This window comes from Helianthus annuus, chromosome 8 (genome assembly GCF_002127325.2).
Source record: "Helianthus annuus cultivar XRQ/B chromosome 8, HanXRQr2.0-SUNRISE, whole genome shotgun sequence".
NCBI lineage: Eukaryota > Viridiplantae > Streptophyta > Magnoliopsida > Asterales > Asteraceae > Helianthus > Helianthus annuus.
In genome coordinates, this window is record NC_035440.2 from 151,674,149 (window position 1) to 151,688,711 (window position 14,563).

Genomic DNA, 14,563 nt, shown 5'->3' on the forward strand with positions numbered 1-14,563 from the left:
TTTTATTTAAAACCTTGTATGAGTTCAACGTGATTGGTGGCTAGATCCTGGTACGTCACACGCCTCGCGGGGGTTTCTGCTTGGGGTATTTTTGGGGGTGTCACAAATAATATATATTTGTATTAAAAAGTTGTGAACAACATAGAAATTCGTCGGTTTTGTAAGTGAAAGTTGCGTCATTTAGGCTACGGGGTGTGGGGCGTTGGTTGGGGCGGGGGTTGCCAAGCAACGCTGGCTAAACCACATCAGGCCATCATTGGCCACGACTATAGCCGGCCCTGAAGGTGGGCGGGGAGGACCACCAGCCAGGGTCCGATATTTCGAAGGGCACGTTATTTAAAAAAAAACTCCGATATGTATATGTAAAAATAAATAAATTAACAGGGTATACCCATACAAACACCAACATAGGCTCACTTACAAGACTATTTTTATATGGTTTAGATTAGTTTATTATCCCATTGACATTAGGTTTAGATCTTTAGTGAGCCCAATACCCAATTTCGTTAAGGCTAACGGCATGTTTTTTCGAACTCGAACGGGGTACATGAATTCTCATGGACGTTGCCCCGCTGGCGTGGGTTTGAAGCCTAGCATGGGGCCGGGGGAGAGGTGAGGTGGCTGGCTTGGATTGGCTGTTGAGAGATGACCGTTTGGGCTAGCCGTTGCCAAACGGCTACTTTATTTAAAAAAAGAGGAAATTACAAAATTCACCCTTTATGTTGACAATATATTATAGCAAACTATGTCTTTTGTCTTCAATATATACAAGAAACGTACTCGATGATTGCAAACCCTTGCAAGTTATGTCCTTTAGGCTTAACTTAGTTATCTTTTATAGTTAAATCTGACCTAGTGGACCTCACATAAGGTATTTTAGTCATTTTACTCTAATTATTAAAATAACAATTATAAAAACTAATAAATAAAAGAACTTTGTTTATATATAGTTATATATATATATATATAAACACACATACATTCTCTCTCTATCTGTATACTCTTTCTCACTCTAACTATCCACCACCACAACCACCCGACCACTACCCACCTGCCGCCGCCACCACCACCTCCCACCACTCACTCTAACTTCACACCTCTCTCTCTCTCATCAACTCAGGACAAATCCAGACGAACTCATGGCATAATCATTTTGATTGTAGTCACTCAATAACTATTTCAATGAATAATTTACAATTTTTTGGGTAACCCTGAAATTATCTGTTATGATATCCTTGCGTGTGAGTGACAGACATAACCAACAAAGTTTCTTCAATGTTCTTGGTTCAATGTTCACTGCTGTAATTTTCTATGGCATAAACAACTCGTCTTCAGCTATACCATATGTTTCCATGGAGCGGACTGTTCCGTATTGCACTCTTGCACAATTATTAACAAAATCATTCCATTCTAAAGTAAATCCACTACTAGAGCCCAAAATGGCTTCAGCAGCAATACTCCACCTCAAAGTCTGCAACCCCAATCGGACTCCAATCGGAGCCATCGAAACAGAACCCCAACCTCTGAACACCCCCGTCGAAACAGAACCCTTTTCATTCGTCGTCTACAACCCTATCCACCTTCACTTTCAGATCTCAGATTCCTAGATTTGTTCGTCTCTTGGTTGGGGCTCGATTTTAGTGGGGTGGGTGGTGGCGGCGATGGTTGGGGCTCGATTGCAGGTGGTTCAGAACCACCACCGCAACGGTGGAGGTCGTGATGGTGTTGGTTAAATAAGAGGTGGATGGTAGTAAGGTGGGTGGTGGTGGTTCTAGAGGAAGAAAGTGTACATGAAGAGAGAAGAGAGAGAGACAGATCGGTGGTGGTGGTGGTGGCAGATCAGTGGTGGTAGGGGTAGGTTGTGAAGGCAGGATAGTTAGAGAGAGAGAAGGAGAAGAGAGGTCTCTGTATATATTTATAAATACATATACATGTATAAATTAAAATTATTTTATTTATTGTTTTTTATGATTACCTATTTTAGCATTTAGGATAAAATGACCAAAATACCCTTATGTGGGGTTGACTTAATCAAATTTAACCATGAAAACTAACTGTGTTAGGACTAAAGGATATAACTTGCAAGGGTTTGCAAACATCGAGTATGTTTCTTGTATATATTGAAGACAAATGACATAGTTTGCAATATAGTGTCAACAAAAAGGACGTTTTTTTTTTGTAATTTACTCTAAAAAAATTATTTCTTTTTTAAACATTATAAATACTCACCCATTTTTTACAATTTTTTACAACTTCTCTACTTCTTCTATCTCTATATATATATTTTTTTTTATAAATTCAACCCACTTAATCCTCTACAATGCATGCACTTAATCCCGCGCACCCGGTAGAGACACGTCAAAAAAGCGGATTCAAAGAGGGAGATCGGGTATGGCATTGGGTTCGGCCCCTAGTTCGGCCTCGAGTAAATGGTTGTACGCCGACCAGTTGGAAGAAATTGGGACAAAAATCGACACATTCAATTTCAACCAACAATAAAGGATCGAGACGAGGAAAAATATCCAAGCGTCGTACCATAAAAAAACATCTCTAAAAGAAAAACACGAAGATATGAAAGTTCTCGCCATGCCCTTCAATCAACTTACTGGCGAAGAATTGGAATTGACGTTGCAAATAAAACAAGAAATCTTGAAAAAATATGACATGGATAAATCATGAAGTTTTTAATCTTTTTTTTTGTTTTATGTAGCTTTTTTTATGTAGTTTTTTTTAATTAAATGGAATTTTAAATACTTAAAACAAAAAATATCAAAATCCACATGGCTGGCCACGCCAGCCAAAGCCACCCCACACCCATTCTTTTGAAGAATTACCTTATGGACCCCACACCCGCCACGTATTGAGCAATGCCCTCAACCCAAGCCCTCCCGCACCCCGCGGTCTTATCATCCGGTGACGTATCCGCGAGTGAAAAAATCTTTCCTAATTAGACAATGACATTTCCATGGTGATCAGCGGGTAATATTCGATAATGAGTTTTTTTGGGTAAAGGGTTACCTCGGTGATTGTATTAAAACTATCAAAAACAAAACAAGTAGAGTGCTGAGTACTCTCTAGTTCTCAAGTTAGACACGCCCAACCTGACTAAACAAAACCAAGCAAACACCCTATTACTAGGTTACATCAAAATATAATTAATCATCATCAAACAAATCTGCATTCTCCACTTTCCATTGTTGAAGAGGCCTTTTCACTCGATCATTTGCTTTAAACTTGAAGGAATGCAGCTTTAACTATACCGTGTTGAGAATACATTCTGTTAATATCTCCGGTGGTCTTAAGAGATTGTTGAAAAACCTTGCGTTCCATTCCTGCCATATCATGTAGGCCGTTCCTGCCAGTAATAACCGACGAATCACTGACTCGCATGTTCGTGAAGCTGCGTTGCAAATCATTCTCTGCACAATGACATCCCATTTTCAGGAACATCATTCATATTCATCCGATCACGGACTAGAAACCAGACTTTTTTGGAGTAATCGCACTCAAAAAACAAATGAGAGTGAGAATCTATTCCTCTATAGCATAATAAACAGCAATTCAAGTTCATAGATCCCACTACCGATTGATTCCAGCTCAAAATTCTGTCTTGGGTCCATAATTTCTTCTTAAAGATCAACCAGCATGTAAATGCATGTTTGGGAATATTAAAAGGAGACCAAACTAGCTTCCACCAATCTACACGGTCACCACATCTTCTTATATCTTCCCACACCACTTTTGACGAGTACTCATGCAATTTATTATCGCGGCTTTTCCACATAACAGAATCCTTACATTGCGAATATAAGTTGATCCTTGGAATATTAAACAAAACCGGATATAAATTCCGCCATGCTTCCGGCCAATTCCACTCTCCATTATGAATCAGGTCTTTAATCTTAGTCATATTATTAAGGCCTTGTTGAATCATTCGTTGATGACTAACAAGATTCTCGAAAGGGCCTTCATCACACCATTTGTCGTACCATAAGAATGTAGATTCCCCATTTCCAATCTTGGACCACATGAATGGCCTAGCTAGTCTTCTAGTTTGAAGGAATTTTCTCCATCCCCAAGAAGAATTGTTTTGTATCTGAATATCCCAATTGCTTCTCCCTTTCAACTTATAAGAATAGACCCAAGATGTCCATATTGACTTCCTGTTTGAAAGAATACCATAAATATGGTTAATAATAAGAGAACGATTCACCTCTGCAATAGGCCGAATGCCTAGCCCTCCTTCATTCTTAGGAAGACACACCTCTTTCCATGCCACTTTTGCTTTACCAGTACGCCCGTCCCTTGACCCCATAAGAACCACTTCATTTTAGCTTCCAAGCACTTAATAACACTTTGAGGAAGGATAAAGACCGATGCCCAGTAAATATAAATAGATGAAAGGACAAATATGATAAGCTAAAGTCTACCTGCAAATGACAGCATTTTATTTCTCCAGTTTGTAATACGGCTCTCCATCCTTTCGATCAAAACTTTACAATCTTTTATCATCAACCTGGACGCTAGTAAAGGCACACCCAAATACTTAATCGGGAGGGTACCTTCATCAAACGACATTAGCTGCATAATTTGTTCTTTCACTCTAGGGAGCACATTGCAAAAGAAAACTGTACTCTTCTTTATGGAATTCTCACAGTCAGGGTAGAGTCAAAGTGAAGGTGGCTTGGTCTGAGGTTTGTTTACCAAAGGACGAAGGGGGCTTGGGAATTAGGAGTATTTCGGATGTGAATAAGGCTCTTATGACTAATCACCTCTGGAGTATTATTACGGAAAGGAAATCCCTTTGGGTTCAGTGGATCCACTTGCATAAATTGAAGGGTAGGAGCTTATGGGACATCCAAGCTCATGGTAGTATCAGCTGGGGTTGGCGGAAAATTTTTTCCATTCGGAATGCGGTTTGTCCGTTCATATGGAAGTCTGTTAGGAGCGGCTCTCAAATAAATGCTTGGAGTGACAACTGGTGCCAGCTCAGTCCGCTTAATACTTTTATTACGCCGAGGTCCATTGCTAATGCGGGCTTTAATCTTACTTCATCTTTAGCGGATCTTATCGATGATAACGGCCATTGGAAGTGGCCTACTGCTTGGTATGATATTTATCCGGTTTTGATTGGGTTAAATGCTCCTCTTTTGACTCAGAATCTGGAGGATAGAACAATCTGGAAAGACTTGGAGGGAAATATCTGTCCTTTTGGTTCGATGGAGGTGTGGCATAATACCCGTCATCGTGAACATCCGGTCTCTTGGGTAAATGGGGTTTGGTTTAGTCAATGCATTCCAAGACACTCGTTCCATCTTTGGTTGGTTATTAAAAATAAGCTCAAGACGCAGGATCGATTAGCAATCTGGGAAGCGGGAAGCGAATATAACTTGAGACTTATGTGCTGTCCATTATGTAAGTACGATCGGGATTCTAGAGACCATTTGTTTTTCAGATGTTCGTTTGCCTCTCAAGTCTGGTGTAATGTTAAAGTTTTGGTGAACATGGGGGATGTTAATGACTCGTGGCAGTCGATCATGAACTGGATGGATCAAAAGGCTAATTCAAGGAAGACGGAACACATTGTATGTAAGCTAGTCATTGCTGCGGCGTCGTATTTTATCTGGCAAGAAAGGAATAATTGTTTATTCTCTAATAAAGATGCCAATGTTAATTCGGTGAGTGATAAAATTAAGAATACGGTTCGGCTTCGATTGATGGGGTTTAACTTTAATGGCGAATCACACAATCAAAGCCTTCTAAAGAAGTGGAAGCTGCTTCCAAGTGATGAAGACAAAGACCCGGGCTAGTCGATAGCTAATTGTTTTTGTTCTGTTTTTGTCGGGTTGTGTTTGTTTTGGTTGTTTTTGTTTGGTTTTGAGCTGTTTTGTTTGGTTGTGGATCGTGTGGTCCTAGGCTTGGTATGTCAAGTCTAGTTGGTTTGCCCTTTCTGGCATTCCTTTGTGCTTATTTGGTTATTTATAAAATTCACCTGGGGTAACCCTTTACCCAAAAAAAAAAAAAAAAACACTAGGAGAAAGACCCGACAAGTCTTTAAACCTGGTTAATGATTCCATGATCAACTTTGCTGATTTTACCTCGCCTCTTGCAAAGAGAAATAAATCATCAGCGAAACAAAGATTAATTATCATTTGTTTCTCGCACTTATTATGGAATTTAAACGAAGTCGACAAAGATGCCGCCGTCTGCAAGATGGCTGTGAGTACCTCCATGACTATCATAAATAGATAAGGAAACATTGGATCTCCTTGTCTCAACCCCCTCTTCCCTTTAAAAAACCCATGAACATTACCACACAAAGCAGCCCGAAGAAAGCTCCAGTCGACCGTATCATAAGCTTTCTGGATGTCCACCTTAAACGCACATCTAGGAGGACCAGTTTGCCTATGGTATTGATGCATTAACTCTTGTGTTAGAAGAATAATATCAGAGATTCGTCGGCCAGGCACAAAAGCTGACTGATTATCAATTATAATATCATTTAACCCTTCAAGAATTCTATTAGTAATGATTTTACTGATGACTTTATATATAACATTGCAGCATGAAATAGGTCGGTAATTAGTGATCACAGCCGGAGTAGTTACCTTGGGAATCAAAGCCACAAACGTGTGATTTATTTCTTGGAGCATCTTGACTTTATCAAAAAAAAATCCGAGATAGCCATAGAGACTTCATCTCCAATGATCAGCCACGACTTCTTGAAAAAAGTCAATGTGAAGCCGTCAGGCCTCGGGGCCTTATTCTCATTGATCGCAAAGAAAGCTTCCTTTATTTCCTCCCTAGTGATTTGTCAAACCATACTATTCGCCACTTCGGGACTCAAGGTTTTCTGAAACAAATCCGGAGTAGGCTGACCATTTATGTTCCCTTCAACACTTCACTTTGATAATGACTTGTAGTTAATATTATCTATTAGTGATGTTTTTTTTCCCACACATAGTTTCACCAAACTAGGACCTTTAACAATGGTTCTTGCCTTCATCGGGAGATAACTGACTCGGATGCTAAAAGGTCTTCTAACTTGTGGTGGTTGTCCAAGAAACTAGAGTAAAATATATCGATGCTCAAATATTTCCATGTCTTCGTGATAACCTAGAATTCATAAAACAATAGTAAACATATTTTTCGCCAAGCGATCGTTGGCCTAACAGTATCAAGGTTTGTAAAACGGGTGTTTCTTCACAAAAGATCATCGAGGGTTCGGTGTAATGAAGGACAAATGTTGAAGAAGTAGAAAAAATTATGTACTTATAAAAAAGAGTAAAAGGTCATTTTCGTCCATTAGATTTGGCCAGTTTTGCGACTTTCTTCCAAAGTTTGTTTTTTCGCGTCTGAATTCAAAAGGTTTGAAATCTTGTCATTTTCATCCAACTCGTTAACTCAATTTATTTTATTACCTTGCCATTTTGATATAAATAAACAAAACAAATAGCTAAAATGTTGAAGATGTCCCTGACTTAACGCAAAAAAAAATGGTTGGACTTAACAAGTCGAGTGAAAATGACAAGATTTCAAACCTTTTAGATCTAGATGCAAAAAAATATTGAACGAAAGTCACAAAAGTGGCCAAACCTAAGGTACGAAAGTGGCATTTTACTCTAAAAAAAGTAGACATGTTTTTCTTCAATTTATTTGGATCCTTACACACAGTCTTAAATTGGGTCATTGAGTGGTTTGGGATTGACTCGTGAGTGTGAACGAGAAGTTTCTCCCTTCCACTTTCACCTTCCATAACTTTTTTCTCCTTTGTATCCATTCTTGTATTTCATTACACACACATACATAACATGAGAGGGGAATAGTTCTGGTGTGTTAATGTTAATTGATGATAAACACCATCTAGAGGTTCTCTGGGCGATTTAGGCGACATGGGCGATTGGTAAAACCCTAACAATCTGTTAACTAATCCTGATCCCGATTGATCTTGTTATCAGCTTAGGGTTGTCTGTTTCGACCTTTAGGCATTAATCAAGTGTAATCGGATTAGGGTTTATAGTTAGGGTTTGTTGTCGGCACTGATTGCTGGTTTGCAAAAGGGGTGTGTAGCAGTTCTTTCGGCGATACATCATCAGAATTTTGAGATTAGGATTCTGATTTTGTTGTTCTAAGTTTCGACACTACATCTGATTCAACGGCGCTGATTATCATATTCAGCAACTATTCAGATTAGGGTTTGGCAAGGTTTTCGGCAATCAATAGGCAGATCGGCAGAGCGGTTTTGTTTCTGCAATCAACTAGGGTTTTCGGCAGGTCACTTCTTTGGTTGCTGATTAGCGTGTAAGTGTTTTGTTTCCTGTTCTTGTGTAATTTCAATTGAGGGTTACGAATGAGTGACCTTAAATCGGATGGGGTGCATGCTCCGGATGATTGGAGCAAACCTCCATTCTCCCTTGAGCAAAAGTCACATGTTGACGGCGGCAGTCAAACATATTCCTTTGAAACTTTGGCCAGACGTGTTATTGATGTAGATGGCAACACTTGGTTACCTAGACGGGGCAACGTTCAGTCGACTCAAACTGAATCCCGAAAGGTTAATTTGATTGATGAATTGTCAAAGTTTTCAGTTCCAATTGAAGCGTTCCAATTGAAGCTGAACACCTGCGGCCAGCTACTAGGGAAGGAATTACTCAAGATAGCATGAGATATGTGCCAAGTTCAGTAGCTGTTGCATCGGCTGGGCAAGGGAACTCGAAAATTTCAGGGATGACGGAACCGGTATCATATGCTAATGTAGTAAACAACTCTAAGGAGAAGGTGAAGGTGAACTTTAGAACTCTTGCTAGTCCAGTTATGTATGAAGGTTGTGATGTGGTGCTTCCTCGTGACTCGGTTAGAGCAGTACAAGAAAATTAGCAAACACTCTGTGTGGTTACTTCCTAGGGGACAGAGTTGCATACCCGGTTTTTGGGTAAAGGGTTACCCCGGTGATTCTATTAAAACAATCCCAAATAAGTACAAGTAGTGAGGATGAGTTCCACACTAGTTCATATACAGGACATGCCCCATATATGTTAGCCAAGCAAAAACAAAACCATAAATTCTATGACACCACATAACCTAGTCTACTACACATTATGGAAAAAACATCTAGTAGACACGACAAACAAAACAGAGCAAGAGATTATCCTCCATCATCAAAAATAAAACTGCCACAGACCAGCAGCCCCTTGACACGAACCAACAACACTCTATCCATTGAAGAACTTCGTGGACGAGGTGCTTGCCCCTGCCTTCGACATCCCGGAAGTCATAAATTCATTAGTCTCGTTATAAGTACCGATAACCTCCTCGTCATCCGAAACCTGCTGGTCATGTTGAAATTCACCATTTTTACCCACATTCTTACCCCTATCCGAAAGAACATCAAACGGGTTGTGCGTCTTGACACTAGATGTCGGACCCGAGGTAGAAGCCCCACCACTCGGCTTGGAACCAATCGGACGGTATTCAAATTTTTGCTTCTGCTTATTCACAGGAAAACCTGATTTCCTAGCCGCTTTTTTGCGCTCCACATCCGTAAAACCCTCTTTGTCTACCACCGGCTGCTTCATTTGTTTTCGGGTATTGTTCCCCCCTTGTTTGTTCTGACCAGAAACCGGCTCCTTAGGAGCCCTCCTAGGCTGTCTCGGGCAACAATCATCAGAATGACCAAACACCTTACAATGCGCACACCTAAGAGGACTCCATTCATATTCTACCGACAAAGTCACTTTACAAAAGCCTTCCCCTTCCAACTCTGGAACTGCAATAACTATCTCCTCCTTAAACCCATTTTCAGCTGAAATTTCTACTAACGCTCTCGCGTAACTGCTCCTTCCCCAATTTTCCGTGCACATGGATGAAGTATACGTGTCCAACATCTTAGGCTCACAAATCTGAGTCATGTTGATGTTAGTAGGCTGAGTCATGTGTGCAAATCTGTGTTTCGATCATGGGATTGGACATCAAATGGGGCTCATTGTAACAAGGGTACAAGGATTATCATAGGCTGGAATCCAGCCATCTTGGATGTCATGGTCTTGTCTCAAACCGATCAGGTTATTCATTTACAACTCTTTTTCAAGAAAGATAACAAAATAGCTTTTTGCTCGGTGGTCTATGCGGCTAATTACTATGTGAAACGTAGGGAGTTATGGCACCATTTGTCTATGCACAAAGTTTTTGTTGGTACTAAGCCTTGGGTGCTTATGGGTGATTTCAATTCGGCCCTAAACCTAGAAGATAAATCGATGGGGGCCTCATCTGTTTCTATTAGCATGAAGGAATTCCAAGAGTGTGTGGATAATATTGAAATGTTTGATATTAATCGATCGGGTCTCCACTTTACTTGGAATCAGAAGCCCAAGAAGGGGATTGGCTTGCTGAAAAAGATCGATAGAGTGTTGGGTAATACCGAGTTCGTAACTGCTTTTCCGAATGCTGTTGCTCTTTTTCAGCCGTATAGGCTCTCGGATCATTGCCCGTGCGTTTTAAAGCTCCCAGATGCTGGTATGCCGAAACCTCGGTCTTTTAAATTTGCTAACTTTCTGGTGTTTAAACCTGAATTTTTAGACATTGTGAAGCGAGAGTGGGGTACTAGAATTAAAGGAGTGCATCAGTTCTGTGTTGTTAAACGTCTTCGGCTCCTGAAAAAACCACTTCGTGCTCTGTTATTTAAGCAAGGTAACTTGCATAAAAAAGTGGAAAATCTCCGTGATAAGCTTGAGGCCATTCAGAGTTGTATTGATAACCAGCCAAATGTTGAGAGTCTTCGGGTTCAAGAAGCTACTGTAAGTGCTGAATACCAAGAAGCGTTATTGGATGAGGAGCGTTTCCTTAAACAGAAATCTAAAGTGGACTGGTTGAGAGCTGGGGATATGAACACGGCTTTTTTCCATTCTTCTTTAAAAAACCGAAATCATCATAGCCGGATTGATGTCATTCGTGATGCTGGGGGTACTTTATTTGAGGGCAACCATGTTCATCAAGCTTTTGTTGATCACTATGAGAAGTTCTTGGGGTGTAGGGGTGATACGTCGCTGAATCCGGCTCCGGATTTATTCTCTAACGTCTTGGATCCGAGTGTAGCTAATCATATGTGTAGACAGGTGACGGAAGATGAGGTTAAGAAGGCCATGTTTTCTATTGGCATTGATAAGGCCCCGGGTCCTGATGGGTATACGGCGGCGTTCTTCAAGAGTGCGTGGCCTATAGTGGGTGATGATGTCTCAAGGGCTATCATTGATTTTTTTGATACTGGTAATCTTCTACGAGAATTAAATCACACTCTTATTGTGCTAGTTCCAAAGGTGCCTTCTCCGTCGACTGTCACTGAGTTCAGACCGATAGCTTGTTGTAACGTAGTTTATAAATGCATTAGCAAGATAGTTGCGGACAGAGTGAAGGGGGCGTTAAATGATATTGTCAGCATAAATCAATCGGCGTTTGTCCCAGGAAGGAAGATTTCGGATAATATTCTGTTAACCCAAGAATTGATGCACAATTATCATCGTAATTCGGGCCCCCCCAAGATGTGCGTTCAAAGTAGATATCCAGAAGGCCTATGATACGGTTGATTGGAACTTCCTTAAGAATATTTTGCTGGGATTTGGGTTTAGCGGTAAGATGGTTGATTGGATCATGGTTTGTGTCTCCACTGCTTCGTACTCCGTTTGTGTCAACGGTAATGTGCACGGGTTTTTTCAAGGTAATCGGGGTCTTCGCCAGGGAGATCCGTTGTCCCCGTATTTGTTCACTCTTGTGATGGAGGTTCTCACGGGCATTCTGCATCACATGGTCAGGATTGATTCGTCTTTTAAATTTCATAACAAATGTGAGAAGCAGCAAATTATCAATCTATGTTTTGCAGACGATTTGTTCCTTTTTGCTAGAGGGGAAATTGCTTCAGCTAGAGGTATTATGAATTCTCTCTCTAAATTTTCTAAAATGTCGGGGTTGGTGCCTAGTATACAGAAAAGTACGGTGTTCTTCTGTAATGTCCCGAGTTATATTAAAAATGCTATTTTGAACATTATGCCGTTCAAGGAGGGATCCTTGCCTGTGCGCTATCTTGGTGTGCCTCTAATTTCGTCAGGGCTTCTTTATAAAGACTGTAGTGTTATGATGGAAAAGCTTGACAAACGTATCATGCATTGGAGAAATAAATTACTCTCGTTTGCTGGCAGATTGCAACTCATTGTTTCCGTCTTGTCCTCTATGCATATTTACTGGTCCTCTGTCTTCTTATTGCCATCACGGGTCACTCATGAATTGGAGGCGAAGATGCGGAATTTTCTTTGGGCCCAAGACTCTACGTTTCAAAAAGGTAAAGCGAAGGTTTCTTGGAAAGTAGTTTGTCTCCCTAAATATGAAGGCGGATTGGGGATTCGGCGATTAGGAGATGTTAATAAAGCACTCATGACTAATCATATTTGGAGTATTGTTACGAAAAGAAAATCATTGTGGGTGGAGTGGGTGCACAGTTACAGGTTAAAAGGTAATAGTTTCTGGTTATCTAAAATTATTTCCAATAGTTGCTACTCGTGGAGAAAGCTCCTTCAACTTAGACCGCAAATGAGAGATTTTTTCTGGTCGGATGTTGGTGATGGTACACGGACCTCGGCTTGGTTTGATTATTGGTGCGATATAGGGCCGCTCGGTAACTTTATCTCCCCTAGAACCATTGCTAATGCAGGATTTCGATTGGAGGACTCGGTGTCTGACATTCAGTTAAATGGAGAATGGAAATGGCCGGTTGCTTGGAGGGATTTATTCCCAGTCTTAATTCAGCTAGATCAATTCCACGTAACCCCGAACAAAATTGACAGAATCATGTGGCGTGATGGTAGTGATCGGAAAGATTTTTCGACTTCATGTGTATGGAATACGATTCGGCATAAAGAAACGGAAGTAGCATGGAGCACTATTGTTTGGTTTACCCAATGTATCCCGCGGCACGCGTTTCTCATGTGGCTGATCATGCGAGGTAAATTACTTACGCAGGATAAAATTCTAAGCTGGGATTTGTCTAGACGGAAAAATATGAACATGATGTGTTGCTTATTGTGCTATGCAAATCATGACTCCCATAGTCATTTGTTTTTTGAATGTAACTACTCGGCTAAAGTTTGGGATATGGTGAAACGTAAGGTGGGTATGGACTCGGTTCAACCTAAATGGGCTGATATTGTGAATTGGTTACTTGTTCGGTCCAAGTCTAAACTAGCCGCGGATTATGTTGCTAGAGTGGTGGTTGCGGCTACGGCTTATGTTGTTTGGCAGGAACGCAATGCTCGGATCTTTAAAAATCATCTAAGACCGCCAGAAACTGTTGGTGCTCACATAATACAGCTGGTTCGATACAAGTTAATGGGAGCAAGACTGAAGAATACTGGTAATGTTCGAAGACTATTGAGCGAATGGGAAGTCCATGGCAAAGAGATTTTGGACGATGGGGGCTGATCAGTGTTGATTTGTTTTTTAGTTGTTCCAAGTTTGTCAGGCTAGTTGTTTTTTGTGTTGATTTGTTAGTTGCTTGTGTTTTGGTTTTCGCTTACGTTCATGGGGTATGCCTCATGATCGAACTAGTGTAGACTCTCTACACTACTTGGTTTGTATTGGTTGTGTTGATATATAGAATCACCGGGGTAACCCTTTACCCAAAAAAAAACATCTTAGGCTCACCAATAGCCGTAGCAATCATACTCAATCCATCCTCCGTATACGCAGCAATCGGAACATTATGGATTTTAACCCACACTTGCAACTTCTTTACTTCCTTCTTTTCTAACTTAGAAGTAGGAGACCAAATATGCAAAAACATAGGCTGAGATCGGATAATCCAAGGTCCCTCTTTAAGAACATTCAACATACCAGCTTCATCCGCGAACTGAAAGAAAAAGAACCCATTAGCATTCATCATTGATTTCTGTAATCCATATCTCTTCCACTGGTTCTTCACGAAATATTCCACAACCGGATATGCAACTCTGTCCCCCAGGAAGTAACCATACAGAGTGTTTGCTAATTTTACTTGAACAGCTCTAACCGACTCCCGAGAAAGAACCACATCACAACCCTCATGCGTAACAGGGCTAACATACCCGGTTGTGGATTATTTTGTGAGGAATCATTGGAAGAGGTTTGGATTACAAAAATCAATGATGAATGCTAATGGGTTCTTTTTCTTTAAGTTTGCTGATGAAGCTGGTATGTTGAATGTTCTTAAAGAAGGTCCTTGGATTATCCGATCTCAGCCTATGTTTTTGAATATTTGGTCGCCTACATCAAAGTTAGAAAAGAAGGAAGTTAAGAAGTTGCAAGTGTGGGTCAAAATCCATGATGTCCCGATTGCTGCATATACGGAGGATGGATTGAGTATGATTGCTACGGCTATTGGTGAGCCTAAGATGTTGGACTCGTACACTTCGTCAATGTGCACGGATACTTGGGGAAGGAGTAGCTACGCGAGAGCGCTAGTAGAAATTTCAGCTGAAAATGGGTTTAAGGAGGAGATAGTTATTGCGGTTCCAGAGTTGGAGGGGGAAGGTTTTAGTAAAGT

General features: G+C 40.7%; 2 protein-coding genes across 2 annotated transcripts; one reads left to right on the plus strand and one right to left on the minus strand.

Moving 5' to 3' along the window:
- Window positions 1-4,760: 4,760 nt before the first annotated feature.
- On the plus strand, window positions 4,761-5,810 carry LOC110933631. The gene has a single exon (XM_022176845.1). It carries the CDS (start codon window positions 4,761-4,763, stop codon window positions 5,808-5,810), a length of 1,050 nt encoding a protein of 349 aa, XP_022032537.1.
- Window positions 5,811-5,988: 178 nt separating this feature from the next.
- On the minus strand, window positions 5,989-7,780 carry LOC110933639. Its single transcript, XM_022176852.1, has 3 exons — window positions 7,673-7,780; window positions 6,061-6,479; window positions 5,989-5,992 (listed from the first exon to the last, which is right to left on the minus strand). The coding sequence occupies exons 1-3, from the start codon at window positions 7,778-7,780 to the stop codon at window positions 5,989-5,991; spliced, it is 531 nt and encodes a 176-aa protein (XP_022032544.1).
- Between the last annotated feature and the right edge of the window lie 6,783 nt (window positions 7,781-14,563).

Excerpts from the sequence above, each read along its gene's own strand:
- LOC110933631 (XM_022176845.1), top strand. The coding sequence starts at position 4,761 with ATGACTAATCACCTCTGGAGTATTATTACGGAAAGGAAATCCCTTTGG.
- LOC110933639 (XM_022176852.1), bottom strand. The coding sequence starts at position 7,780 with ATGGATACAAAGGAGAAAAAAGTTATGGAAGGTGAAAGTGGAAGGGAG. Across the intron at positions 6,480-7,672 it reads CAATGACCCAATTTAAGACT|TCAGCTTTTGTGCCTGGCCG; the intron begins GTGTGTAAGGAT and ends ATTGATAATCAG.